The 26,762-nt window shown below is 41.5% G+C and overlaps 3 protein-coding genes across 5 annotated transcripts; 2 read left to right on the top strand and 1 right to left on the bottom strand.

Moving 5' to 3' along the window:
• Positions 1–486: 486 nt before the first annotated feature.
• rbmx2 (RNA binding motif protein X-linked 2) lies at positions 487–7,952 on the top strand. Its single transcript, XM_003227078.4, has 6 exons — positions 487–590; positions 2,792–2,907; positions 3,005–3,056; positions 3,520–3,649; positions 4,152–4,332; positions 5,251–7,952. Exons 1-6 carry the CDS (start codon positions 586–588, stop codon positions 5,628–5,630), a joined length of 864 nt encoding a protein of 287 aa, XP_003227126.1. The 5' UTR covers positions 487–585; the 3' UTR covers positions 5,631–7,952.
• Positions 7,953–8,769: 817 nt separating this feature from the next.
• slc25a14 (solute carrier family 25 member 14) lies at positions 8,770–22,191 on the top strand. 3 transcript variants are annotated; one of them, XM_003227089.4, is made up of 10 exons: positions 8,775–9,009; positions 11,363–11,510; positions 11,647–11,741; positions 13,431–13,516; positions 14,447–14,542; positions 15,880–16,004; positions 16,270–16,405; positions 17,049–17,129; positions 18,355–18,992; positions 20,655–22,191. In XM_003227089.4, exons 1-9 carry the CDS (start codon positions 8,946–8,948, stop codon positions 18,394–18,396), a joined length of 873 nt encoding a protein of 290 aa, XP_003227137.1. In that variant the 5' UTR covers positions 8,775–8,945; the 3' UTR covers positions 18,397–18,992; positions 20,655–22,191. The 3 variants fall into 3 exon arrangements, with proteins under 3 accessions (XP_062819822.1, XP_008118428.1, XP_003227137.1); XM_062963752.1 differs by lacking the exons at positions 17,049–17,129; positions 18,355–18,992; positions 20,655–22,191 and adding an exon at positions 16,890–17,042 and having other exon boundaries at positions 8,770–9,009; XM_008120221.3 differs by lacking the exons at positions 17,049–17,129; positions 18,355–18,992 and having other exon boundaries at positions 8,771–9,009.
• Positions 22,192–22,951: 760 nt separating this feature from the next.
• On the bottom strand, positions 22,952–26,250 carry gpr119 (G protein-coupled receptor 119). Its single transcript, XM_003227088.4, has one exon. The coding sequence runs from the start codon at positions 24,191–24,193 to the stop codon at positions 23,204–23,206; it is 990 nt and encodes a 329-aa protein (XP_003227136.1). The 5' UTR covers positions 24,194–26,250; the 3' UTR covers positions 22,952–23,203.
• Positions 26,251–26,762: the final 512 nt, after the last annotated feature.

Raw genomic sequence — 26,762 nt, 5'->3', positions numbered from 1 at the left:
CTAATAAATATTATTATATTATTAATATAATATTGTATTATATTATAATTATTATAATATTATGTTATATTATTAGCATAGCACAATTTTAACACTGATTAAAATAACTTAAGACTGGCGTTTTTAAATCATGGCTTTTTTGGCAGAAAGGGCTACAGACTTTATAAAACCACCTCTCCCAGGATCCCATAGCATTGAGACATGGCAGTGCAAGTGGTGTCAAACTGGATTAATTTTACAATGTAGATGCACCCTTAGTTATTAAATTCAGAGCTGTAAACATATTAGGAATTAAATGCATGCATTATGCTTAGCGATGAGGATTGAGATTTAATTGCATTAACGCTCTGAGATGCCAGCCTTAGCCCTTTGGAACTAACAACACAGCTTCGGAGGCGCATGCGCAGTTTCTCTGCTTCAAAGGCGGCGCATGAAAGCGGCGATGAGCATGAGGCAATGAGCGATCGTGATTGGCTGCTCCCGGAGAAGGCTCGGCCTATCCGAAGACAGGACGCGGCCTGACGCTTGCCCAGCCTGCCGGGAAGTGAGGCGCATGCGCAGATTCACACAGGCAGAGAAGCCAAGATGAAGTAAGTTGTGGGTGCGTCTACACCAGGCCTGGGCCAACTTGGGCCCTCCAGGTGTTTTGGACTCCAACTCCCAGCATTCCTCACAGCCTCAGGCCCCTTCAGGAAAGGGCCTGAGGCTGTGAGGAATGCTGGGAGTTGGAGTCCAAAACACCTGACGGGCCCAAGTTGGCCCAGACCTAATTTACACTGTAGAATTAATGCAGTTTGAGCCCACTTTAACTGCCAATGCTATGTAGTTGGACAAGTTTCACAAGGTCTTTAGCTTACCTTTAATATATGCATTTGATAGTAATGTGTTCTAATATATGTATTTTATTTATATGCATTTTATGTTGCTGTGCTTTGACTGTGTTGTACCTCAAGGAGAAGTGGGTGACAAATATATTATTATTATTTACATGTACATAACATCACAGCACACATTTACATTAGGTTCAAGTGTCTAATAATATTATTATTAATGTATTTATTTATACCCCGCTTTATCTCTCCCAAAGGAGACTCAAAATGGCTTTATATGCATTTTATTTGTATGCATTTTACGTTGCTGTGCTTTGACCGTGTTGTACCTCATCTCAAGGAGAAGTGGGTGACAAATATATTATTATTATTTACATGTACATAACATCACAGCACACATTTACATTAGGTTCAAGTGTCTAATAATATTACTATATTTATTTATACCCCGCTTTATCTCTCCCAAAGGAGACTCAAAGTGGCTTTATATGTATTTTATTTGTATGCATTTTACGTTGCTGTGCTTTGACTGTGTTGTACCTCATCTCAAGGAGAAGTGGGTGACAAATATATTATTATTATTTACATGTACATAACATCACAGCACACATTTACATTAGGTTCAAGTGTCTAATAATATTATTATTAATGTATTTATTTATACCCCGCTTTATCTCTCCCAAAGGAGACTGAAAGTGGCTTTATATGTACAGTAGAGTCTCACTTATCCAAGATAAACGGGCCGGCAGAAGCTTGGATAAGCGAATATCTTGGATAATGAGGAGGGATTAAGGAAAAGCCTATTAAACATCAAATTAATTTATGATTTTACAAATTAAGCACCAAAACATCATGTTATACAACAAATTTGACAGAAAAAGTAGTTCAATACGCAGCAATGTTATGTTGTAATTACTGTATTTACGAATTTAACACCAAAATATCACGATATATTGAAAACATTGACTACAAAAATGGCTTGGATAATCCAGAGGCTTGGATAAGCGAGGCTTGGATAAGTGAGACTCTACTGTATTTTATTTGTATGCATTTTATGTTGCTGTGCTTTGACTGTGTTGTACCTCATCTCAAGGAGAAGTGGGTGACAAATATATTATTACTGTTTACGTGTACATAACATCACAGCACACATTTACATTAGGTTCAAGTGTCTAATAATATTATTATTAATATATTTATTTATACCCCGCTTTATCTCTCCCAAAGGAGACTCAAAGTGGCTTTATATGTATTTTATTTGTATGCATTTTACGTTGCTGTGCTTTGACCGTGTTGTACCTCATCTCAAGGAGAAGTGGGTGACAAATATATTATTATTATTTACATTTACATAACATCACAGCACACATGGACATTAAGTCCAAGTGTCTAATAATAATATTATTATGTTTCTTTATATCCCGCTTTATCTCTCCCGAAGTGGCTTACATTAAAAGTATAACAACACAATTCAAATTTACAAAGTTGCATACATTAAAACAGAATTAAACATAACGGTATTAAAATTCACAGTTAAAATCCATTAAAACTTATTCAAAGTGGCATTATTATTATTATTATTGGTAAATAATAATTGTAATCTTGTAAGCCGCCCCGAGCCCTAGGGGAGTGGCAGCATATATGTTTGAATAATAATAATAATAATAATAATAATAATAATAATAATAATAATAATAAATAGTCTCATAAGCGACAGCTCCTATGTTTACACAGCATATAAGCAATGGCAGTTGTCGTCAAACTGCATTAATTCAACAACATAGATGCACCTTGGGTCATGGTTAATAGAAAGCCATGTAGCAAATTGTGTTTTGGAGGAAGGGTGGTATGAAAATGAAGTCATATAAATATTGAAAGACCCAATTATCCCAAGTCGGGTGTGGGAAATGCAGTGTGCCTCTTGGTCTTAGCTTATGTTTCCTGTTTTTACCCTTTTCTAGCCCACTTACTAAGGTAAAGCTGATCAACGAACTGAATGAACGCGAAGCACAGCTAGGAGTGCAAGATAAGGTATCCTGGCACTCGGAATACAATGACAGCGCTTGGGTATTTGTGGGTGCGTGCCATGTCCTTGGAATATGATAATTACATTGAATTATCTTTGTGTGTTTTTAAAATTAAGAATCTTATTAACTACTTCTCTTTTATTCTAGGGGGGTTGCCATATGAGCTGACAGAAGGCGACATCATCTGTGTATTTTCACAGTAAGTAAAAATAGGTCTAATACATCAAGAACATACTTATTTAAGATTTTGAACAGTGTTTCCCATTGATTCATAATAACAGCAATTCAAATATATAGTTTGCGAGATTATTTAAAAAAACTTTAGTTCAATCCTTTAGGCATCTATTCTGAACTGAGACACATTGAGTTGAATAGGACTGATTCTCAGGCAAATGCATTTTGTACGGTTTCTCAAGCAAGATTCTCTGTGAGTAATTTACAGGTTTTCCATGAATGCCCTTGAAAAATTATTTTAGCTGTAGGTATAATAATGTAGAATCTGCAGCAACTACAAGCTTCAGAATCTGCAGCTGGCTCCTTTTGACCACACTGCTAACAGAGATCGTTGTGAAGCTTTGTATGTTAGCACTTGTGTTTTTTAAAGTGACTCTGCTTGATCTTTTTTTAAATAAAAAAGTTGAAGTTACTATCTTTCCCTGCAGATATGGGGAGATTGTGAACATAAACCTGGTTCGTGACAAGAAGACAGGGAAATCCAAAGGTTTCTGCTTCATTTGCTATGAAGATCAGCGAAGCACCATCCTTGCAGTGGATAATTTCAATGGGATAAAGGTTGGTGATCATGCAACAGCCCAGGAATCCTTTTTGCTGTATATGTTTGCTGGAGTTGGACCCACAAAGTGTATTTGATGCAGAAATGGTTCCTTGGGTGGGTTTGCAGATGTGACTGGTGGATTTGGGCAAGGTTCCTAGAAATGGGGAGGAAAAAGGAACAGTTGTCTTAAAGCTGTGCAATCCAAATCCATTCTGCCTTGCAAGAACACACAATCAAAGCCCTCCCGACAGATGGCCACCCAGCCTCTGTTTTAAAAACGTTCAGAGAAGGAGACTCCACCAGATTTCTAAGTAGCATATTCCACTGCCAGACAACTCTTACTATCAGGAAGAAATAAAGCAGGTGAAATAAATCAAATCAGGTCAATTAAAAGGATCCTGATCTGTCAGGCAAACCAAGTACATGATTGGTGCACTTTCATCAGCAGTGCATTGCGCAGTACAAATATCACAACATCTATAAGGCTGTTAAATAACTGCCATTTTTCTGTATTCACAGATAAAAGGAAGGACTATTCGAGTAGATCATGTTGCTAATTATCGTCCACCAAAAGATTCCGAGGATATCGATGAAGTTACAAAAACACTCCGGGAGAAGGGATGTGGTATTAAAACGCCTCCTCCAAGTTCGTCCGAATCGTCTGAAGAGAATGACGTGGAAGTGAAGAAACACAAAAAAGGTGATTGCATTCTCCATTATGCAATTTTAAGCTCAATAAAAGTTCCCTGTTTCTGATTCATGGAAAGTCCCAAGCTCCATTAGAAATGGAGGCAAAGAGGGGTTTGAGTCAAGGATATTTCATAGAATCATAGAATAGTAGAGTTGGAAGAGACCTCATGGGCCATACAGTCCAACCCCCTGCCAAGAAGCAGGAAATCGCATTCAAAGCACCCCCGACAGATGGCCATCCAGCCTCTGCTTAAAAGCCTCCAAAGAAGGAGCCTCCACCACAGTCCAGGGCAGAGAGTTCCACTGTCGAACAGCTCTCACAGTGAGGAAGTTCTTCCTAATGTTCAGGTGGAATCTCCTTTCCTGTAGTTTGAAGCCATTGTTCCGCATCCTAGTCTGCAGGGCAGCAGAAAACAAGCTTGCTCCCTCCTCCCTATGACTTCCCCTCACATATTTGTACATGGCTATCAGGTCTCCTCTTAGCCTTCTCTTCTGCAGGCTAAACATGCCCAGTTCTTTAAGCCGCTCCTCATAGGGCTTGTTCTCTTGACCTTTGATCATTTTAGTTGCCCTCTTCTGGATACATTCCAGCTTGTCATCATCTCCCTTCAATTGCGGTGCCCAGAATTGGACACAGTATTCCAGGTGTGGTCTGACCAAGGCAGAATAGAGGGGAGCATGACTTCTCTGGATCTAGACGCTATACCCCTATTGATGCAGGCCAGAATCCCATTGGCTTTCTTAGCAGCCGCATCACATTGCTGGCTTATGTTTAACTTGTTGTCCACAAGGACTCCAAGATCTTTTTCATATGTACTGCTGTCTAGCCAGGCGTCCCCCATTCTGTATCTTTGCATTCCATTGAAATTCCAGTGAAGTATTTGTGGAAAAACCTTTTTGATTGCAATGTTTTTTACTTTTTCCAAAGAGAAAAGAAAGAAAAAAAAGAAAGAGAAGAAGGAGCATCGGAAACGTGTGAAAGAAGAACCGCTTGCAGACGTGCTGCCTCTTAAAACCAGGATCAAAGAGGAGAAGGAAGATCCAGGCTACGAGCGATATGCTTCTGGGAGTCAGTCGAACTGGAGCAGCCTCTCGGGGCACAAATACAAGCGGGAGAGAGAGAGGTCCCGGGAAAGAGGCACAGATCGGGGCAGACACGAACCAGGAGCTTCTCAAAGGGAAGAGAAACACAAGACACTCGATGCCCCAAAAGAGAGGCTTCAAGGGGCTGGAAGCAGAAGGTCTCGAGACCAAGGGGAGGACAAAGGGAAGTCGTCGAAGGAGAAAAAGACCTCAGGTGGCTATTAAGCCTTTGCAGAAAGGTCATGGTGGCCTTAGCAGTTCAGCGGGAGGGAGGCCACTCTGCAGATTGGACTAAAACTTTAGCGGAAGCGTGGGGTTGACTCTTGGACTGGACTTTGCCTCCTCAGAAAGGAGAAAATGTGAGCATCTGATTGAACATCTCTTTCATTTTATATATAAAGCAGTAGTCTGAGATAATTTTTTTTCCAAATCTGGGACGAATACATTTGTTTTGAACTATAGGCAGTCCTGGGTCACAGTGTCAGGAGCCCCTATATATGTGGGCCAAAAGAAGGTTCTGGCATTTGGTACAATAAAAATCTGTTGGAATCTACCAGCGTGTCTTGGTGCTTTTTCTTTTGGAAGACGGACCCACAGCACAACTGAGGGAAGAAAACCCGACATTTTGTACCGAATACCAGAACCTTCTTTTGGCCCACATATATAGGGGCTCCCACATACCAGAGGGTAATTGAGGTTTTATGGCCGGCCTGTTTTATGGCTGGCATCTGTTCCTTGTCAGCCGACCAGAGATGTCAAGGATTGGAGATCATGACACACAGACATCTGATGTACATAGGACTCCTAGTTAAGGACAGGGCTGAGACAACAGGAAGTGAGAGAATTCTTCTCCTCGAAAGGGAAATTCACTCTTGAAATAGTTATTATCATGGGGGGAAAGGGTCTCCACTGAACTTTTATCTTCACAAGAGGCCAAACTTTTCAAAAGGTGAAATCTATACAGAGACAAAGATAGCAAAACAAACACCACAGGGGGGTTGACATGTCCTTTTGCTTTCCAAAAGATATAAAGCTGGTTAGTACTAGGCATTTTTGTTATAACCAGGAGTTGAGAATCTCTGGTTATTTTGATGTTTTGGACTGCAGTTCCTACAGTTCAACATTACTGGTCATGTAGCCTGAGGGTTGATGCTCCCCATCCCTATCTCGTGTGTGTGTGTGTGTGTGTGTTATGTGTATATATATTCACACACACATACACACACAATTCAACATTACTGGTCATGCTGATGAGGGTTGATGCTCCCCACCCCTATCTCATATGGTGTGTGTGTGTGTATATATATATGGCTGGAGTTACACTTTAAAATTGTACATATTCTGATTTCCATACAAATTCAGTTTAAGAAGAAACCTACAGAATCGATCTTGTCTATAATAATAACAATACTTTATTTATAACCCACCCTATTTCCCCAAGGGGACTTCCTGTATTGTGAATGTATAGTGTCTTCTCATTTTGCAGAATGTAAGTCTCACATTCCTTGAAGCCGTCAATTTAGATCCTAACGCAGTGGTTCTCAATCTGTGGGTCCCCAGATGTTTTGGCCTGCAACTCCTAGAAATCCTAACAGCTGGTAAACTGGCTGGGATTTCTGGGAGTTGTACGCCAAAACACCTGGGGACCTACAGGCTGAAAACCACTGCCCTAGAGAGATGTGGGCATACATGTCTCTTTCAAGAAGATATTATTTTATGACACAGCAAACGAGAGATATGCTGGATTTCGTATCACAAAATCACAAGTCGAACACTTCACAAGTGTATAGGACTGTGTGATGTATTTTCGGACGATGCGTGCAGATCCCAGTAGGGTGGCCTTTTGCAGTTGGCAGATTGTAATTTTGTCAATGTCTGTTGTTTCCAAATGCTGGCTGAGATCTTTTGGCACGGCACTCAATGTGCCGATCACCACCGGGACCACCTGCACTGGTTTCTGCCAGAGTCTTTGAAGTTCAATCTTGAGGTCCTGATAGCGGCTGAGTTTTCCCTGTTGTTTTTCGTCAATGCGACTGTCACCTGGGATGGCGACATCAATGATCCAAACCTTTTTCTTTTCCACAACTGTGATGTCTAGTGCGATGTCTTTGTCAGTCTGGATTCGGAAGTCCCACAGTATCTTTGTGTGCTCATTTTTCAATACTTTTGCAGGTTTGTGATCCCACCAGTTTCTTTACTGCTGGGAGGTGGTACTTGAGGCATAAGTTCCAATGAATCATTTGGGCCACGTAGTTGTCCCTCTGTTTGTATTCTGTCTGTGCAATTTTCTTACAGCAGCTGAGGATATGATCAATGGTTTCGTCAATTTCCTTGCATTATTAATATTATTTACACATTGCTTTTTTCTGTTTAAAATTATTATTATTATTTACACATTTCTTTTTTCTGTTTAAAAAAGAGAGTTAAAGAAGCTTACAGTAAAACCACTCCAATACAATTGAAAACCTAGAAATAGACGAGCATTAAAGTAGAATTCAGTAAGAATGGTATTCAAAATAAACAGATGAAACCTATCTATAGCTAAAACCACAGCATTGGACTTTTCTTTACTGGAAAGGTCGAAGGCATTGACATCTCCAGCGCATCCTCTGTTCGGATATCAGCCAGCAAGCCTGAATCAAGAAATAGCTTCTTAAGATCTACAGAGATACTCGCAGAAACACCTCAGCAAGCGAGAGTCCAAAAGTGGCAGGCTAAAACTTGGAACCTGAATCAGATTGATTGGATGACTATGTCTTTTGTGACCAAATTTGGTGTGATTTGGTCCAGTGGTTTTGTTGTTTACTCCATGGGAATTATGCACATTACATTTATATATATATATTATATCATTCTATTATTATTCTATTATTATTATTGTAGTATATTATCATATTATTACCATTATATTATTATTATATTATTCATTATTCATGACTACATTGAAACTACAATAGAGAGAAATCAGCGTGGAAACTGCAAGAGGTACCATAGATTGTTGTACATGGAAATAATGGTAGTAAATAGTTTTTGATTTATTAAATACAGTTATATATTGCAATTATACATTTTTTGTTATTTAAACTATACATATTGCAAAAGTATGGGTTTTTTCTCAAAGTGATACACCACCCAAGTCATGCTATGTTTTTTGGTGAATTTTGACACACCAAGTGCAAAAGGTTGCCCATCATTGCATTAAACAATGAAAATGAGAAAAAGTGAAAGTGGTGCCAGACTGCGCAGGCGCACCTCTAGGGTCGCAGAACACACTGAAGGCAAAGGGGGCGGGGCTACACTGACTGACATCACGCGGGGGCGGGGCTCGGCCCCTTTGCGGCTCTGTCGTGGAGTCTTCAGCCGTTCCACCAATCGCGAGCTTGAGGCCGAGCCTGCGCATTGCCGACCAAACCGGCAGCGCCATCCTGCCTGTGTTTCCCCCGAGTGAGGGGCTTGCCGGACCGCGTTGCTTCCTTCTGCTGAAGGCGAGGAGCGAGGCCGCGCCCGGGAAGGCGCCGCCGGCTCGCTTCTTCGGCCGCCATGTCGGCCTTGAGCTGGAAGCCGTTCGTGTACGGCGGGCTGGCCTCGCTCGTGGCCGAGTTTGGTGAGTGGAGGGAGGGGCGGCGTGAGGGTCGCATGTGCGCATGCGTGCTAGGCTCATTCTCCATTCTCAGTGACCGCGGGATGTAGGCCACACCTTTCCTGTTGCTTAGTAACGGCGAGCTGCTTCCCTGCGGCCTGTGTAGCCTGAGCTTGCTTGCTTTGCCATCCTACTCGGGCACGATGATGATGATGATGATGATGATGGAGAGGGAAGCCTTTCGGGCCTTCCCTTTGTGCGGGCTACTGACTCCTCAGCTATCATTGAATTGCCTCACCAAACTACAGCTCCCACGAATTCATGGCGGTGTCAAACTGCATTAAATCTACAATGCAGGCTCAGCTGAAGTGTGATAACTGAAAATTAACATTGATCTAACTTGGTTCCTTCCGCTCTTGTCCTGAAGGCAATTGTAAAGCCCAGTAACTGCCTGAGGCCCCCTTCTACACTGTCATATAAAATCCAGACTGTTTGCTTTGATTATATGGCAGTGTAGACTCAGATAATCCAGTTTAAAGCAGATAATGTGAATTATCTGTTTTGATAATCTGGGTTATTTGGCAGTGTAGAATGGCCTGAGGCCTCTTCCACGCAGCTGTATAAAATCTGCTTTGAACTGGATTATTTGGCAGTGTGGACTCAGATAACCGAGGGCCCTTCCACACAGCCAGACAGCCCAGAATATCAAGGCAGGAAGTCCCTCAATATCTGCTTTGAACTGAGATATATGGCAGTGTGGCCTCAGATGGTCAGTGTGGCCCATCAAGCCAACCCTGACTGACCGCCTTCCACCTGGAAACTGATGTCCTCACTGCGGGAGAACATGCAGATCAGGAATAGGTCTCTTCAGCCATCTACGGACACACACCCAAGACACCAAAGATAGAAGACAATCCTCCTCGAACTACGAGGGATCGCCTAAGTAACAATCTCACATTATCTGCTTTGAACTGGAATATATGGCAGTTCTAGAACAGAGCCACACAGCCTGGAGAAAGCCTTCGACAACTCTATATGTGTGATTGAGTGGACTGTAGTCTGCAAAGCTTGTACCACATTCTGTCCACAAGATGTCACAAGACTCCTTTTTGTTGTTGTTTCTTTTTTTCTACTGCATCAAATCTGACTTTCGACAGTGACTCCTGATTGTATACATTATCTAGGTTTTTCTTTCCCTAAATAATAGTTAGAGCAATACTACTGTGTATACTTCATGTTTAAATCAAAGGCAGTTTTTAGAGCCAAAATTATGATTTGGGCACCAAAATCCATGATTCCAGGCCTTTCCACTTATGCAACCTCAGGAGGCCAACGCCCCCCCCCCCCCCAGTCTATTTTAAAAAGGGAATGGTTCCTTTCACAATAAGGTCAGTATTCACATCGATCCGTGGATGAGTCACCCAGTTTTTCTAGACAAAGTTTTGGACAGAAATTTCTAGACTACATGTGAATATACGGGATAGGTAACTCCTCACATAGAGCAAGTTTACCTTGGATTTTTTTCCTTCCAAGTAATAGCTAGCATTTATTTATATAGGTGCTTCTCTTCATAGCCTAAAATGATGTTCTACCTAATTGTATTATCATTTTCTTATAAGAATTTTGTTATTTCTAATTTTCTGTTCCTTTGCCCATTTGGGTGTATGTGTGATTTTACCATGTTGGTAGAAGGAAGCCAGCCAAACATGTAGGTGTTTAAAGTGCTCAAATTGATTTTCATATATTTCCAGTAATCCTTACAACAACTAAAGTAAGGTAGGTCAGAATTATTGTAGAATGGCAATTGACTTTCTATCTCATTTGTGGTGACAGTGAAGGAGCTTGATTTATTGATTGCTACAGTCCAGTAATTTCAAATTGACAGTGGTAGTAGCACTAAGAGTTTGCATCTAATGTTTTTGCAGAATTGCTTAATGGAAAGAATGGTGATATTGAAGTTCTTCTGCTGATATCATTGTGATATTTTGCAATAATAGGATACAACCTCACTGTGTTGAGTATTTCACCTTGAAGTAGTGTTGGTTCAGTTCTGTAATGTAAGAATCTATAAATAAGATGCTGTAGTCATTGCGTAATTCTTCTTTTCAAGAGAAATCATTGGTCAGCACTTGGATGAAAGACTGCCTGAGAATCCCCTTGTGCTGCTTAAATGAGTGTGAAATACAACTGGAACAAATATAACTTGGATGAATTAGATTAGTTCAGGCTATGGTTGGACTGTGTAGAATGGAAAATAAATCCACAAGCTTCTCTGCATCCTAATCAAATCTGTGCATCACTATTGTGTTGAGGGCAAAGTGACCCAGTCACTGCATTGTCTGAACTGTGGCCTGTTTTGTTTTGTTTTCTCTTTCAGGGACCTTCCCTGTAGATCTGACCAAAACGCGACTTCAAGTCCAAGGACAAAGCATTGATGCCCGTTTCCGAGAGATCAAGTACCGGGGCATGTTTCATGCCTTGTTCCGCATCTCTAGGGAGGAAGGCATTCTAGCGTTATATTCTGGGTAAAGTTATGTCCCTCTCATTCTTTCTAGCCATTCCTCATTACTTCATATAACTTTAGATATTATGAACTAGAGGTGGGTGCTGGGACATGAGGTAGAATCGTGCTGTGGATCTGAGCTTATTTTCTTTCCACAGGATTGCTCCAGCCTTGTTAAGACAAGCATCCTATGGCACCATAAAAATTGGTATATATCAAAGTTTAAAGCGGCTTTTTGTGGATCGTTTAGAAGGTGAGTGTGTCAGGAAGATATTGTGGGCTTTTCAGCCATAGGGAGAGGCATATAATAAATGTACTATTAATGTTATTATTATTCTTATTCTCAGTAGTGATGGCAATGCATTAATGGTGCTATTATTAGTAATTATGATAAATTTGTTATGTACCTCTTTCTGTCTCCTGTGTCTAACTTAAGGTTTTAGATCTCCAAAGTGCACAAAAAAACTACCATTTTGTTTCCAAAATACAAAATTATATTCAAAAGTGTTACAGAAATTGACTTTTATTTTGAAAGACTGTGTGTCAGGGTGAAAAAGATATTTTTTTCTTCCTTTAAAGTTTTCAAGGGAAAGAGAACAACCTTGCTATCCACCCAAGTGGGTTACATATTGTCAGGACATGGGCCAAAAATAAATTTCTACTTGACTCAGTAGTTGTTGCTTGAAACTGATTTCTATGGTTTTGGGTACTGCATGTAGGAAACTTCTGTGATGGACACTATGCATGTTACTCCAGACATTGGGAGTAGGAACAATAATTGTGTTTCATGAAACCTATTGAATTCGGAAAGATTCTAGCCATAATTCACGATGGGGAGACTATTAGTGTCTGATTGGCCTGTTTCCTGCCATTCTTTCTATCACTTCTTTTGAACCACAATTCAGTTTCTCTACAGTGCAGTAATTTTTCTTACCTTTTAGAGGAAACTTGGATCTCTTGCTTGACCAAAACATTATTATATTGGTACTCTAATCACCTCCAGGCTTCAGATGTTTAAACTATGGTGTAGATTATGACTACCTGTAGAGTTTACAACAATGGAACATTATGTCGTGATTGATATCTAACAGTCATGCCTCCTTGCTTGTCTTTTCACTGTCCCATGAGGTTGCCTCTGCAGATATGCTGTTTTGTGGTCTTTCTGCTTATGGGTACTATGTCCTAAATGTTTGTTTTCCCGCAGGCCGAGGGCAGCCAGTGACCCGGTCTCCTTTGGAGAGTGCTGCGGTCAGTACTTCTGCCCTTCCCAGCATAACTCCACTCTAACTCTTAGCTTTTCTTTTCTGAACTAACTGCCTTATCAACTTTGCTGGGTTTGTTCCCATTCTAGTCCCAATTAAAGTTCTTCCAGGGGACCATTAGATTGGGTGGCACTTCTTGACATAGGTTGAGCAACTGGCAGGTGTAAGAGAGTCCCATTGACCTGATAGGGGACTTTAGTGTGCCACTTCCACCTGCTTAAATTTTTTTAAATTAATTTCCCTCAAAATACTCATTGGGCACAGGAGAGAATTTTGGTCCTCTTTGGGCCTACTTTTTGTAATAGTGATCCAAAAGTTTTTGTGGGGCTGTAGGTGTCTACAAATAGCCTTGGAATGCTATCTGCCACCCTCTGGGTTCACTTTCCCCACCTTGCTGGGTAAGCTGACAACTCCTGTGAAGAGCAATATAATGGGGAGCCTACTCCTTCCTTTGTGTTATCAACCATGACAGTTGCTTTGATTAGAATTCAGCAGAGATATATTGCTGTCCTTAATGCCATGTGTCCAGTAGAAGAGACTGGGAAGCTGGAGTCTTTTGTCTTCAAGTAGGATTTGATCTTTCATCACTTTCACTTTTCCTTCTTGAAATTTGTGCCATTGATATTTCATCTTGTGATACAATATTTACAATATGAGATAATCCTTTTTCCCAATTGCAGATGAAACATTACTGATCAATGTTATCTGTGGGGTAGTATCAGGAGTAATATCTTCTGCACTGGCAAACCCAACAGATGTTTTGAAGGTAAGAGGGGCTTTCTTTAAAGTCTTCTTTCTTATGTGAGCTGTCTTACTACAACCGTTGTCAATGAATTGTTTTGTTTTGCTTCCACAACATGACACATTTCCACAGCTACTATTTCAAGTATCATTCATTCTGAGGACAAGACCAACAATAAATGAACAATCTTTAACAACATTGCTAAATTGTTCACATTGGTGCAATTTAAATTGTTTTGGTAACTGGGAGGATGTAGAGCAATAGCCTCCATTTTTTTCACATCCATAATCCACCATAGCTATGTACATGTTTCTGTCTGTTGGATAAAATTTGGGCAAATGTATCTTATAATTCAGAAATAAGAGCAATATCAGACAAAATCCCATCTTTTTCACCACTGTTTAAGATGACAGAAGACCTGCTTTCCCCTGAATGTGATCACAATTTGTCTGGTTTGGGTTTGTTCCCCGTCTCCTAGAAAAATTCCACCCTTAGAAAGAACAAAAGAAACTGGTTAAGATATTATTTTAGATTACAGTAAGGACATCCTGCACTTTCAACCTACTTTTAAAGTACATAATCTATTCAGAACTCTAGCAAGAGTATTCTATCCCTCCCCTTTCAGTTCTTAAGATGGGGAGAGGACAGAGAGATCTTGCCTCCTACTGGCTCCAGAATGCCACTCTCAGGAGATTGCCTGCAAGGAAATAAACCCCACTATTGGTAGAACATGACCCACTTATGGGCTATGGCTTGAGGACCAATTAAATCAGGCAAGAGAATTTGAGAAGCTTGTCCTCCGTCCCATAAAGGGCTTGGAGTATTCATCCTTAGCATCTCAGTTTTCCAAGCATGTATTTTGGGTTACAGTTGACTCCTTCATATTTTCAGAAACGTTACTGATTTGCTTCCTTGACACAGAAGTCACTTGCTGATCTTCCATCTCCTTTTTAGATCCGAATGCAAGCTCAGGGCAGCCTGTTCCAGGGTGGAATGATTGGAAGCTTCATAGACATCTATCAGCAAGAAGGCACGCGAGGGCTCTGGCGGGTAAGTGGTGCTTGAGGGGCCCCCAGTCCTTTCCCCCAGGAACATTTTGTAGCACCTGTGTCCCATGCTTCACAGTTTTGTTTTTCAGTGAAAAAACTTCTATAGATACTTTTTTTGCTCTCTCTCTATCTTCATGAAACATACCAGGAATAAAAAAAACCCCACACAAAATCAACTAACCCAAAGTTCCTCAAAGTGGACAAGAGCAAAGTAGACGGCAATCCGCCAAAGCTTGACAAAGAGCACGAGGCACGGAGGCTGCTCCCTTGAAGCCTCAGAGCCCTATACTCTCACAATAGTGCTTCCTGCGGCACTAACTCTTAACGCAAAACGGTCCTTGTATGTCAACGTAAAACCCGAGCCTAATGACAGTTCTTAACTCAAAATGCTCTAAAGTTGGGATGCTTTCAAGTTGAGGTTCTACTGTAGTTCTGATTTTAAAATGTTTTTCACAAGATAGAAAGCAATAGAATCCAAGGTAATAGTAAAACTGGGCAGTAGGTGCAGACCTCTTTCTTTTCTTTGCCTGCAAATCCTCATCGTTCCTTATCATTTTTGTTGAACCAACTCATTTCAAGAATTTCTTTGTTACAACATTTGAAACTGGGATGAAATTCTAGACATTCCAGCCTGTGTCAACTCCTGCACCTGTGGCTGCCACTCCTCTATGTCCCAAGCCACACTCTGTTGCCCAGAACTAAGTCAGCGTTACCAGACCTTGCTAATCTTAACGGTATCTCCATGCACTTAAAGGGGACGGCTTTTGGCTCATTTCCTGTGACTCGTAAATCAACTTGCTTGTGGGGTGGGATGTCTCTGCTTCGGCTGTGCAGATCGAATCAGCCTCATTTCTGTTGCCCCGTTAGAGGCTTAACCACCCTGTCAGCTTGGTTGCATGCCTAGCAAAGTGTTGGAGTGGGAGGAAGATGAGCTTGACTGAAAAGCCTGCAGGAAGTAGCAGTCATTCCTCTTCTTCTCGCCCCATTCCTTCTTTGTACCTCTTTGCCCTAGAAAATACACCTCAGACATATCTGCTTTGAGTCCCCACAGAGAGAAAGGCGGGGTATAAAGGAAATAGTAGTAGTAGTAGTAGTAGTAGTAGTAGTAACATTTGCTTCTTAGCTTCCTGTTCTCAAGAACAGGGACAGAAAGTTATTTTTTAAGATGTTCTTTTCCTCAGAATCCTGGAAGTAAATCTAACAGCCATTCGACTCATCTCTTCCAAAGGACTGCAGACATTAGGCAGCTGTGAAAAAGCATATTGGGGTATTCTAGATAAAGACAGTGAAACTGTGGCCAAGGCCACTAACTTCCAGGTTTTTCTTTTCATTTGATAGGGTGTAGTTCCCACGGCCCAGCGAGCTGCCATTGTGGTGGGTGTCGAACTTCCGGTCTACGACATCACCAAAAAGCACTTAATTCTTTCAGGACTCGTGGGGGACACAATTCTCACTCATTTTATGTAAGTATCTACCAAGACTGTATGCTTCTCCTTTTGGGTTTGGTCTGCATGCCCTAAAGACTCAGAAGTGTTTGGTGGTGACTGTGGGTAATGGCTGAGTTCAGCAGAAGTTTTTCGTTTCTTGCACATGCTTCTCCCCGTGTGGAAATTATCCTGGGTCAGTTGCCAGAAGCACTGTTTTAAGAATATGAGGAAATCACAATCCTGAATGGCTTTGTCTGGAGTATAGCATTTAGCATGGGTTCTTATGTGCTTGTCTGTATAGATCCAGTTTTACATGTGGCTTAGCTGGTGCTGTTGCTTCAAACCCAGTGGATGTGGTGCGGACCCGTATGATGAATCAGCGGGCCATAGTGGGGAGTGTGGACCTCTATAGGGGCACATTGGACGGTCTGGTAAAGGTAAGGTTTAGAAAGCAGTCCTTTTAAGTGGCAAAGTGGGAGGTGGGGAAAATCCCAAAATGCTTCTGAATTTGTATAACTGTAGAAGAATTAACCTATGTTGGTAAATGTGGGTGTAAGGAGTATTTTTAACTTCACTAAAAGAAACTGTTAAAACTCTAGCATATTCCAGCAGTGAGTATGAAATGCTTTTTCAGTCCCTTTCTTATACCTAAATAAACCCATAATGGCCTAAACTCTGTTGTTCATCTTCTAGTGTACCCATTGAATCAGTAGAATTTTTCTATTCCAACTCCCCATGCTTTGAATAATTCAGTGGATCTCCTTTTGTACATTAATATTTCAGTTTTTCTGGAAACAAGATGAAGTAAAGTAGATTTTTCCAGACTGCAAAATGCAAAAGAACAATCTAGTAGCAGGTTGTTATGCTTACAAATTCCATTTGTATTAATTGTATTTGCACCAAAGCCTGTGTCTTTTGTAGTTTCCTGTCCCAAGTCTCCCTTTTGGGGATTTGTATGACATTGAAAAACTGGCATGGACTTCAAAAGAACAAACTTGATCCATGAGAAATATGATTGCCTCCTATTCTGCTATTTGGCCTTGTGTGACTGTAGACCAGAATTAATTCTCTCCTTCCCAGACATGGAAAAGTGAGGGTTTCTTCGCATTGTACAAAGGATTCTTGCCAAATTGGTTGAGGCTTGGGCCCTGGAACATCATTGTATCCTTCTGTGTGTGAAAGGTCATGTTGGGCAAAGGGAGGCTTGGCAGCTACAGGCATGGATAGTTTGTGAAATATCTCTACTGAAATGTCCGTAGAATTTCTTGAAGCAGCTTTGTTTGTTCACCACTTATTTAGGATTCACTGTGTATTTTCTTCTAGCATTTCCAACCAGTCTGTTTTTGAAATCAAACATTTCAGAGAGGTAGTTGAACTGTCTGGCATAAAAAGAACAAATGTTTTACATCAGTTAAACAGGAATGAATAAAGCTTGCCCTTGTGCTCCATGTGGCTCTTGGGGCTTTTCTTTTTAGTTCTTCCAGCCTCCTTACCTTCTTTTGCCCCCAAATGACTGATTTTGCCACACTTTGTCCAGCATATCATTTCCTGCTGGACAAAGGCCCCTCTTTGATTTAAAATGGTGTAGAGATAACATAGTGCAAGGCGGGTATTGGGATGTTGGGAGCAAAAGGCAAAATAAAACAGATTTTGGGATGAGCAATTGAGGTTGACAACCAGGGTATGCTGGGGAGTCAATGCAGCCTCCAATCCCTGGCAGTTGCCCACCCCAGTGTTAATGATATAACATTGGTTGCTTTCCTAAAAGGCCCAAAGCCATAGGTTGGAAATGTCATTCTCCAGCATGAGCGCAGCTTCAAAAATTGGGATTCTATGAATTATATATTTTTAAGTTGCTTATTGAAGCTCTGAATATATACACTTTTGCTTAGTAAAACAGCCTTTGTAGTCTCCCTAGTCATAAGTTGTGTAAGTAATCAGTGATACAGTCTAGTGATACAGATGTCATAGAATTAAAGCTAAGGCTATCTAATCCAACCATCTCCTAGTGAACCAAATTCACAGCTGAAGCATCCCTGGCAGATGACCTTCTTACCTTTTCAGAAACTTTAAATTAAGAAAAATCCATCACCTTATCATATTCCTTTTTAAAAAAAAACAAGCACCATTCCTTCAACTCCCACAGCTCTGATGATGAATATGTCTTAGTACTTTGAGTGGGGAATTACTTTAGGAATGAATACACAGCTCTTTTGTAAAACCAGCTGATTTCTAAATTTCTCCTTGTCTTTGTAATGTCAGCTCACTAGGGAGCATGACTGGTTTTCCATTCTGCTGTGTGCTTCGAGGTGGGAGAGAAAGAGATGAGTAGGGAGAGATGGAACGGTAAATGCTGCCCACACGTTTTTCCTTAACTCGATGACAGTTTTTTATCACCTATGAGCAGCTGAAGAGACTCCCTTTCTAGGGACCAGTTCGGACTGGTGACCGATGTGCCCTTCCTGCTCACCTCCTCCTTTTTTGCATCTTCATGCTCCTTGGCTGTTCGGACTGTGGCTATCACCCCCACTCTGGATGCTCAGTCTGGGCATGTGGCCTGGATACCAGGGAGAAAACCGCACGAGGGTCTTTTGCATGTGCTTTCCCACAAGGCCAAGAAGGGGAGAGCATATGGGTCCAAGTCTGTATCTTCTATGAAGATCTGTGTTCAAGCAGTCCTTCTGGGTGCAGCTGCTTGCAGTGTGGATTTTGCAGCAGGCTGTGCTTTTCCCCTGTTCTGTGCCTCAGGCAAAGGGGGATTCAAGGAGGCTGCTACATTCCCTCCATTGTCACGTGACCTTATTAAACTATTTATTGGAGAACTGTGTCTTCATTACTATTGTACAGATGCTAGAACAGGCAGACTGTATGCTAAAAGAGCTGGTCTTTTATTAGACGAATAAACGTGAGTGTGTTAAAGACTTTAGTCAGAACATCACCAAAAAGTGATGACCTTTTATTGTGAATGCATTGAACAAGATGAATGTGAATGTTCTTCCACTCACCGCCTACTTCTTTTTGGAGGTGAGTAATGATAGTCAAAAAGAGTTCTGTGTAATGCCACTGAAATTGAGAGAGTGGGAATAAAGGGTCTGTTTCTTGCAAGTTAAAAAAGCCCAAATGATAACATGTCCTGAATGAGCTGCTTTTAAAGTGTATGGACATCAGATACAGGAGATGTGCTTGCCCATTGACAGAAGACACTCAATTACAACTTGGGAAACTGGTAGGGCAGGGGAGAGATGTCATAAAAATAGCTACACATCAGGTGTCCAGTAATTTGTATGCTTGGTTTGCTTCAGGAAAAGTGGATAGAAACCAGTGATGCATTAACCTTACATAAAGTGTACTACAGTGATGTGGCAACATACCAGCAAAAGCCCTGAATGAAACCAGAATGCAACCTTGCTTTTTTCCCTTTCATATGGAGATATGTGCTGCTGTCACTACGGGATAACTAGTCCAAGCAACCTTTCCATCTGTTCCATTGGGTTGGCATCTTCTGTGCCCATTGCCTCTGACTAGGACAAAGTGACATGAGTTCTTGGTGGGAGTCAGCTTTCAGAATGGCTGCTAGCAGGGATTGGCAGCTTCTGCAAGTGACACTAATACTTTACTACACCTATAAATATGTGTGTGTATATATAATTTTACTACGCCTATAAATGTGTGTGTCTATATATAATTTATTCACACATGTATAATCCCATCTTTTCCAAATAATGGGACTCCAGACAGCTTTCAAGTATTAAAACAAATGCAGTTATAACACATCCAAACAGATATGAAAACATACAAAATTATTGGTAAGTATAGTTAAATAATTGAAAATGAAGTAAAAGGATTAAAAGCCCTTGCAGGCAGTTTCATAAAAGCCTGTTGGAACAACATTGTATTTACTTACAAAAGGAAATAATTCTAACTCTGATGAGGGGAGGGAGGTCCTTGTCTTTGTCACCCTGTACCATCTGGTCGAAGTGAAGGACTTTGTGTTCTCACCAAACGGGACTGATGTCTTTTCTGGCAGTGGTTGGTGGGTTATGTTTGATCTTCATGTTTCTAGTCATTGGCCAGAGGTTTGCAAATCTTGTGAGCCTCAACAAAATTAATGCCTCTGCTAACTACACACACAATCTACCTTTACAACAGCATAGAAAATGTTCAGATCAAAAGAAAGAAATAAAAGAAAGATCAAGCATACAAATATACACATGTATCAAGTTAAAGCTCCATACTAAACACTAAAACAATAAAAACAGAGTAAAACTAAATTGTACCAAAACACAAAAGGTCTTTGATCCCCCATTCCAAACTGTAATAAAGACAAGAACAGAAGGGGGGGGGGGGGGAAATACCATTCCAGATCCAACTATATAGATGTCCTCTTTGGAAGAACTTTATAATCTTGGCAACCCCAACATTCATTTGTAAGTCCAAGATTTCTGATGAGTGACTGGAGTTAAATGACACATAGACATATTCTCTTTTAATTTACCACAAGGACTTTCTCTCTGATCCACATTTCCCTCTTACTGCCATTTGAACATTGTGCCTAAAATTTTGAGCACATTTTATCATTTAGGGTTTTTTTGTTGTTGTTTTTTGCTGGCTCATCTGGTTACGAATAACTTCAAAAGGCATTGTGCCATTCATCTGACTTCCAGAAATGATGTTATTTCTCCATAGAAGCAACATGAAACTGAAAGTCTGCCATAGATCTTCAGGAATTCACCTGTCATCTGTTGTGAGGCATCCAATCCGATGAGCTGAAACAGAAGAAGCGGTCAGATTTCAGTGTACAAGCAGCTGCAATTACATCTGTTCTTAGCAGAAGATGCTAATAGGTATTGCAAGGGAGACAGAAAGTATATCAGTAAGGTGTTTTAAATAACTTGAAAACATCACTTTCATTCATAGTTTTGTTTAAAGCTTGTGCTTTTTGAGATTGTTAAACAAAACAAAAGCAAGTGACAGGTTTAAAAGGGACCCAGAAAGGCACAAAAGCAGGTTTTCAACCAAGAAGAGGTTTAAAACTTTCCAAAAGTAGCAAGTTTATTCTGTCAGCACCTAAAACATCTGTGATGCGATTCTTGCTGCAGAAGAGAAAGGAAGCAAACTATAGTTGCTCCTAGAGGTTGGATTGCTCTTTTGGTAATAACACAATTACCGGTTGATTTACAGATAGCTTATATATTTGGAAGATTTATATGTGGCATTATTGGTACTGATTAGAGTGAAGCTGTAGTCGCATATCGCCTTTCCCAGCTATTTTGTGCTTGGTACATTTGTTACAGGGCAGACAGGAAATGAGGGGTTGTTGGGAAGCGAGTAGAGGCTTTTCCTATGGCCTCTTATCTCATAGAGTTGGCACTTGCGTCAAAGTTAAAGGATTGATTTGTTTGGCTTCCTCCCTCTTTTATGAACAGGCAGGGCCTGAAAAGGAAAACCTCACACATCGCTGCTCACAAGCTAGGCTGCTTCCCATCTTTTGTCTGTCAACCTTTGGGCTAGATCAGAGATCAGGGTTCTGTTTATTTGCATGGCTCATTTTTTCCACTGCTAACATTCATGTGTAAATGATGATATGCAGACTCTTGGAAGACAATCCAAACAGTTGTGCACACCCCAATGTAGACATATAATAGGGATGGCCTCACTGTAAGTCGGGACGATTGCTTCAGGTGTCAAGTGTTGGGAGCCAACAGCACAAAGGGGAGGAAGGAGATGTGTTCTCTGCAACTTGTTTTATGTTTCTGTACTAGGCTGCTTAAGGCAGATAATCTGCACTCAGAAACTGGATTATACGGTCAGTGTAGATGGGCCTGATATGCATTATAAGCTTGTAAATCCACACCCATTTTATTCCTTCAAGGTATGGTGATCTGCACTCTTTAAGAAATGCCACATAGCATTCTTGACTTTCTGTTAGTAATCTGCTGGCATCTTTATTAGGGCTCCCCATTGCAGGTGGTAAATTGCCTTCCATGGTTTCACCCCCTTGTCATTCTTAGGGTGCCAACTCTGTGAGATACAAACCCATAGTAGAAACCTCTACTTTAAAATTCCTTTAAAAAAAGATATTGGTTGTTGTCATAGTCCCATTATTATTGGTCAGTCTGTGCAATGGGCCTGTGGGCTTGTGAAGATGGATGCTATAAAACAAAATGTGGAATGGGGCCAGATTGAATAAAAAAGTTCTGTGGAGTCACTCTACATTTCTGAAGTACTTGTCTCTGAAAATTGTTATTGTTCTTGATTATTACCGTAATTTTATTTCTATGCTGCCTTTCTCCCCGTAGGGACTCAAGACAGCTAGGTAAAGGTAAAGGTTTCCCCTGACGTTAAGTCCAGTCGTGACCGACTCTGTGGGTTGGTGCTCATCTCCATTCCTAAGCCGAAGAGCCAACGTTGTCCGTAGACACCTCCAAGATCATGTGGCCATTGGCATGACTGCATGGAGCGCCGTTACCTTCCCGCCGGAGCAGTACCTATTGATCTACTCACATTTGCATGTTTTCGAACTGCTAGGTTGGCAGGAGCTGGGGCTAACAGCGGGCGCTCATTCCGCTCCCGGGATTTGAACCTGGGACCTTTTGGTCCGCAAGTTCAGCAGCTCAGCGCTTTAACACACTGTGCCACCAGGGGCCCCAAGACAGCCAACAACACCACAATCAAAAAACAGTTTAAAACAAAACAATACAAAATCTAAAAATCAAATATTAGCGAGTGGGTCTAAAGTTGTTATTACCATAAATGTTAACCCTAACTCTTCTGACAGAAGAGAACATTAAGCTCTTCAGACACTAAGTAAGTGGGGGATTTGGCACACATTAATGACCCATGGCAGTAAAAGTGGTATCAAACTGCATTAATTCTACAGTGTAGATCAGGCAGTGGCAAATCTAGGCTCTCCAGGTATTTTGGACTTCAGCTCTTACAATTCCTAACAGCCGGTAAGCTGGCTGTTCTTTCTGGAAGTTGAAGTCCAAAATATCGGAAAGGCTGAAGTTTGCCCATGCCTGGTGTCGATGCACCCTGTGACCCCATTTCTCATTCATTCTCCCAGACCCACCTTTTAACCTTCTACCCCATGCACAAAATTATTAAAAGTATTGTATAAAGTTCAGACTATATGGTGTGTATCAATGCATTCCACGGAAGTGGAGGATTTGACAGACATCAATGGAACGCTTGCATCCCAAAGCCATGTTCATCACAGCCCTCTCCTTACCGTGTCATCCTTCCAGGTGGGCCAGTGAGATGATGTGCACCGAAGGCCTGGCCCTGCTGGGAGCATGGCTTTGGCTGTGGCCATGAAACAGAGGGAAGACCTTGATCTTCATGCACACACACATCTGGCAGATTTGCAGGCGCACCTCCTTTTGCCTGTAGGCGTAGATCAGTGGGTTCACCAGCGAGTTGCACACGCCCATCACCCAGAGGTACCGTTCGAGGAGGTCGTCCAGGTTGCACCGCTCACACGCAATCTGCACAATGCTCCCAATGAAGAAGGGTGACCACAGCACCCCAAAACACCCGACTAGGATGGCCACGGTGCGCAACCCTTTGGTGATATTAGAGAGCGGAGGAGCTGGGCACGTTTCCGTCAAGCCGGTGGGTTCCAGCTCTCGGATCTGCTGGGCGTGTAGAGAGGCGATCTTCAGCAGGTCGTAATGGAAGTAGATGAAAATAAAGAAGGCTGGGAAGAAAACCACACAAAAAACGGTGAGCATGTATGTGGGCTGGAAGACTCTGAAGAAGGTACACAGTCCCTCGTAGTTCTTTTTCTGGAGGCTGTGAGCAATCAGAGGGAGGAAGCCAATGAAGCAAGCCAGGAGCCAAAGCCCTGCAAGGCAGGCCCCCACAACGTAGCCACCCATGATTCTGAAGTACTGGAAGGGGTGCTTGATGGTCAGGTACCTGTCAAAGGTGACCAAAATCACAGTGATGATGGAGGCAGCTGAGGGGCAGGTGACGCAGGCCATGCGCAGCACACAGTAGTTTTGTGGGGTCTTGTGTTGGGCGTTGGAGAGCTCTTCGGTGACGAGGCCCGTGATGGTGAAGCCGACCAAGGAGTCGGCGACGGCAAGGTTGAGGATGAAACAGAGCCCAAAGCTCCGGGTTTTCCAGATCAGCTGGACCAAGGCCACCACCATGAAAACATTCACGGCCATGATGAGCGATGAGAGGACGGCCAGGATGATTCCAAAGATGGTATTCCCCATGGTGTTTCTTAATTTTTTCTTTGAAAAGTGGTCACCAAGAGAACCATTGTAGGTCACTTTGCTTGGAGGACTTAGTTGGGCAACCGCAGAACCAGGATGGTGTTGCTCTGAATGGCTTCTCCTGCCTTTTCCCAGGGAACTCAACAACTGAACCAGCACCTTTTGTCCCCTTCAGCCCTTTATAGCTTCCTAGGGCTGATGCTGGTTGGACATCGTCCCTCCCTCCAGTTTCCAGACAACCTGGGAGTGGAGAGGAGGCGCTTTTCCGGAAGCACACATGCTGCGCTCCAAGAAAAGGTGCTTTGCCTGCATTGGTATTGGCCTCCAGATGGTTTACGGAATAGGCAGGAAATAATTATGTTGTTATGTTCCTATTGATTTTTAAAAATAATAGTGTACTCTTTATACTGTACCTGCTGTATATTTTTTTCTTCGAGCGCCTTTGCATAATGGAAAGCCATTGTGCTGATGCTTTTATGCTAAGCCACTTTTGAGTCCCCTTCAGGGGAGATAAAGCAGGGTATGAATAATGATAATAATAATAATGATAATGATGATGATGATGATGATGATGGTGATAATAAACAACATTGCATGGAAAGTTCCTTGACAAAATTGAAGGAAAAGCTGATAAGGAGAAGACCTGACTCTGGCTCACAAATGGGACCCTGAAGAAGGAGACAGAAGGCCTGATCCTTGCAGCCCAGGAGCAAGACATCAGGACAAAGGCAATTAAGGCCAAGATCGAAAAATCAGCTGATGACCCAAAATGCAGACTGTGCAAGGAAACCGACGAAACCATTGATCATATCCTCAGCTGCTGTAAGAAAATCGCACAGACTGACTACAAACAGAGGCACAACTATGTGGCCCAAATGATCCACTGGATCTTATGCCTCAAGTAAAGAACTGGTGGGATCACAAACCTGCAAAAGTATTGGAAAATGAGCACACAAAGATACTTCCGAATCCAGACTGACAAAGTTCTGGAACACAACACACCAGACATCACAGTTGTGGAAAAGAAAGAGGTTTGGATCATTGATGTTGCCATCCCAGGTGACAGTCGCATTGACGAAAAACAACAGGAAAAACTCAGCCGCTCTCAGGACCTCAAGATTGAACTTCAAAGACTCTGGCAGAAACCAGTGCAGGTGGTCCCGGTGGTGATTGGCACACTGGGTGCCGTGCCAAAAGATCTCAGCCGGCATTTGGAAACAATAGACATTGACAAAATTACGATCTGCCAACTGCAAAAGGCCACCCTGCTGGGATCTGCACGCATCATCCGAAAATACATCACACAGTCCTAGACACTTGGGAAGTGTTCCACTTGTGATTTTGTGATACGAAATCCAGCATGTCTATCTTGTTTGCTGTGTCATACAATGTCGTTGTGTCAATAATAATAATAATAATAATAATAGACTAACACAATGACAAATTACGTTGTTTGAAATGGTGCATTGGACAAAATTAAATGGGGGTTGGGGCGAACCTTGTCAAAGGTCCTTTACTTAGTTTTCTTTACTTACTTACTGAAAGAACGGGACTTATTGCACAAGATTTCCCTAGCCTAAAATGATACATTTTAATATATTGGGTTTATGGTTTCTGTCCCCTGATCTGGTCATGTAAGTGTTATTTATTGTTATAATTGTATTATTTTACTTTGTATAATAATGTGTTATTACGTTGTTATGTAATGTTTATGTTGCTTTTATGACTGTCCCATCCGGGAGATAGGGCGGTATATAAATAAAGTATTATTATTATTATTATTATTATTATTATTATTATTATTATTATTATCAGCCTTTCGCAGGGCATGTAAGACACACCTGTTTCGGCAGGCTTTTGATTTCTGTTACTGCTGTTTTTTAAATTGTTTTAGATTTTAGCCTGTTCTTATAAGCCGCCCCAAGCCCTAGGAGAGTGGCGGCATATAAGTTTGAATAATAAATAAATAAATAAATAAATAAATAAATAAATAAAGTTCATTTGGGGCACATCTACACTGCAAAATGAGTGCAGTTTACGCCACTTGAACTGTCATGGCTCAGTGCTATGGAATCCTGGGAATTGTTTCATAAGACCCTCAGCCTCTTCTCTTACTAAACTACAATTACCAGGATTTGATGTATATTTTTAATACATATTTTATAGAAATGTATTAATCTGTCTCTTTTATAGAAATATTATGTTTAATGTATTGTCGAAGGCTTTCATGGCCGGAATGAGTTTTCCGGAATGTATGGCCATGTTCCAGAAGCATTCTTTCCTGACGTTTTGCCCATATCTATGGCAGGCATCCTCAAAGGTTGTGAGATCTGTTGAAAACTAGGCAGGTAGGGTTTATATATCTGTGGAATGATGTCCAGGGTGGGAGAAAGATCTCTTGTCTGTCTGAAGCAAGCGTGAATGTTAATCATCATGATTAGCATTAAATGGCCTTGCAGGTTCAAGGCCTGGCTGCTTCCTGCCTGGGGGAATCTTTTGTTTGGGAGGTGTTAGCTGGCCCTGACTGTTTCCTGAGTGGAATTCCCCTGTTTTCTGAGTGTTGTTCTTT

Source organism: Anolis carolinensis, unplaced genomic scaffold (genome assembly GCF_035594765.1).
Source record: "Anolis carolinensis isolate JA03-04 unplaced genomic scaffold, rAnoCar3.1.pri scaffold_12, whole genome shotgun sequence".
NCBI classification, from domain to species: domain Eukaryota; kingdom Metazoa; phylum Chordata; class Lepidosauria; order Squamata; family Dactyloidae; genus Anolis; species Anolis carolinensis.
This window is presented reverse-complemented; position numbering and strand designations above follow the sequence as displayed.